The 3,277-nt window shown below is 29.4% G+C and overlaps 1 protein-coding gene across 4 annotated transcripts in view; it reads left to right on the plus strand.

The window, feature by feature from the left end:
* The window catches only part of LOC108757118 (solute carrier family 12 member 7), a 95,387-nt gene that overhangs the window by 15,239 nt on the left and 76,871 nt on the right, over positions 1-3,277 (plus strand). For 3 of the 4 annotated variants that reach the window (XM_018501486.1, XM_018501487.1, XM_018501489.1), the window contains exon 2: positions 1,745-1,795. In XM_018501486.1, the coding sequence (XP_018356988.1) occupies positions 1,745-1,795 (51 nt within the window). Of the gene's footprint in view, positions 1-1,744; positions 1,796-2,978; positions 2,994-3,277 lie in introns of those variants that run through there. The other variant, XM_018501491.1, reaches the window with a different exon arrangement.

The raw sequence follows: 3,277 nt of genomic DNA on the forward strand, positions 1-3,277 counted from the left end.
CACACACACACAAAACCCATACATACGCGCGCGCACATATATGTATGTATACACATATATATATCTAAAATATCTAAGATTTTCTTCCTTTTAAACGCAAGGAAAGATCTTACTTTTATTTGTGAAAGTACAAAACTGGGTATTTTTTACTCACTGAAATTGTTACAAAAAAAACCTATTCTTTTTTATTATAATTTTTCATTTTATTCTTCTTATTCACCAAATGTTAATCCTTAAGTATGCGCATAAAGTTATAGTCAGTTTTTTCTCCATTTTTGTTCCTATGTCCTATCAATTTCCAATTTGTTTAAAACGGGTCATTGTATATATTACAAGTAAAAAGATGAATCAAACAATCTAGTATTCAGTCCCCTCAGGAGAAAGTTTCAGGACAACTTTGTAACAATCACTGTGTGATTTTGTATGCCTACTTAAGAGTTAAATAAGAATAGCATGATATATAGATGCACTCGAGTGAAGTTTCTGAATGAGTTCCAGAACACATGAATCAATTAGCACATTCCTTGAATCATAAACATACACAGTAAATTTGTTAACTTTCAATTTTCTTCAAAATCAATTTTCTCTGTCAGAAACAAAGCCAGCATTCATTCTTCGCTGAAGCCTTAACGTCTGAGTTACAAGAAAAACGTCAAAATAAAGTTGTATCCGTTCCATGTTTTCTTGAAAAGTGTCAAGGCGAGCCGAAAGTTGTCATCGATTTGACATATATTTCACAGACTCTCGTGTTAGTCTTTTATCAGGGGATATAGAAATATATGTAAGAAGACAGAGTATTTTTAGTAAAGTGAGTTAAATTGATAACGTACTAACTTAAATGTTAGTCATATTATCTTAAATTTAATAAAAATAGACGTAAGTGGAAGAAACTTACAATTAATTTAGGAAGAGGAAATAAAACTTGTAATCCACACCAATGGCAACTCAAACACAAATATTTCAATGAGATTATTTAGTTGTTTTATAGCTTTATAGTTGTCTTATTAGTTATATAGTTTATTAAAATTTTGAATTATATCTGAAAATAAATTTGACAGAGAAGATATTTTTTTATATTTTTTTAATCTTTACTTATCGGGTGAAATTTTTATTCGTCTTGAAAAAGAATTCTATACCCCATGTTGGGATACATTAGATCATTGACGAAGGAAGCGTTGAATTTACTAATCACATCGTCACTCTCTTTTGACATGAAAATTAATGGAATCACATTGATTTCTAAATATAAAGATTGAAGTTTGATAGTTATTTACTAAACGCGTAGTATAAAGAAACTTAATATAATATTGCATTATTGACTAGTATATAAAATAGTTATAAGATATTATTATATTATTGATAACAATAATAATAATTAATATTTAATAATTATAATGAAATATAATGTACATGTGTGGAAACCTCTGTCGGAGCAGAAAATTATAATTACAAATTAACGTGTTTCGAATGCTATTGAATGTTTCCATTAAAAATAATGCCTATATTCTCAATAATTAATTTGTATTATTGTGAATTTCTAAAACTAATGAATAATAATTATTTATATAATAAATATTGATGAAATATTAATAGACGGTAATGAATCCAAAAGTTTTCTTTTTCTTTAGGAAATTAAGTATTCATCAATTGAAATTTAATACTGTTTGTTAGTAGCTTTTATTAGAGATGCTATGTTTCTTTGTAAGTAATTAATTAATGGTATATTTATTTTTTCTGTTTACAGACCAGCAGCTGAATGGTACGCAGTTGGAACATCTGGTATCTACAAGCGCGTGTAAGTAATCCGCAGCATTTAACAATAATCGCATTAAAGTTTTACGTGCAATAAGCGTAAGACGAATGCGAAGAAAGGCTTCAATTATTTGGATCTTTGAAGGCCGTTCAAAAATGAAGATGAACAAAAATAAGACACAGTCATTTTAATTAGAAGATATATCAATTGCCTATCTTAATTTCAAACATATATCGACAGAAAATAGAAAAATCCGGATATTCGTTGTCTTACTATATATGAACGAACTTAATAATTCAAGGGAAAGTATTACAAAGTAATACAATTAGGATACAAATTAATTCGCTTGAGAGTATCTTTCAGTACGGACCATATATTCTTAATTTTTCTGTTTAATGATTCATAACAGTATTGTACATTAAACATATTAAAAATATCTTAAAAGAATTGTGTAGAATAATACAGGTAACATATCTCCAAGTGAGCTGCAATAATGCTTAAAAAGATGAAAATTTATTGATTACTTTGTAATGATAACTCAGAGGAAAAGCAAAGTAATACAGTTAGAATACAATTAATCCCTTCTTGAGAGTATATTTCAAAGCAGCCATATTCTCAATTTTATTGTTTAATAATCCTACAATCATAATAGTATTGTACATTAAACACGCGTAGTAAAAATATCTTAAAAGAAGTATAGAATAATATAAACATCTTCAAGGTGAACTGCAATAATGCTTAAAATGGTGATAATTTGCTGGTTATTTTGTAATTTTTATCATGTAAATGGGAAGGTCTAATTGTTCGTACATATCCAATCGCGTGCCTCATGTTCCTCTACCTATCGAAGCTGTTAAGCAACAGTGACTCAAAAAAAGATAACGTTGCTAATTCGGCATAAGTCGACGTGTCGTCTCCTCGTTCGCATCGTAAAAAAAAAAAAAAAATACGCGCTCGGAAAAGTGCGCCTCCCGATGTGAAACGCTTATAAAACCCATGCGTGTAATCGGCGCTGCTTCGAACTAGGTCGAGGAGACAGTCCCCGTTTCGCCTCTACTCGCGAATTTATTGCTCGCGGCCGAACAACAATCGACGATTCGGGTCAGAACCGGGCTCTGTATTGCGCCCACCCGGAAGTCGATTGAAGCGGTGCAACGAAAATCGGCGAGTATATAAAATGTGTAGTAGGCGTCATGACATATTGAGCATAAAGTTTGCTAAAGAAGAAAAGTGCGATACGGTATGTGCTGAAATGTAACAATTTTTTAATGTTAATAACAATTCTTTGAGAGAGAGAGAGAGAGAGAGAGAGAGAGAGAGAGAAAGAGAGAATTTTAATAACAGTTATTTTAATTATAGTCTCAGGTAAAGATAAAAGATAAAAGTTAAGTGATATATAATTCCTATTCAATTATACAATTCTTGTTATAAATGCGTTATTATATAATTTTGAAATCTTATAAAAATTAAAATTAAATTTTACTATTGGTATATATATATATATATATATATATATATATATAT

Source organism: Trachymyrmex septentrionalis, unplaced genomic scaffold, assembly GCF_001594115.1.
Source record: "Trachymyrmex septentrionalis isolate Tsep2-gDNA-1 unplaced genomic scaffold, Tsep1.0 scaffold132, whole genome shotgun sequence".
NCBI lineage: Eukaryota > Metazoa > Arthropoda > Insecta > Hymenoptera > Formicidae > Trachymyrmex > Trachymyrmex septentrionalis.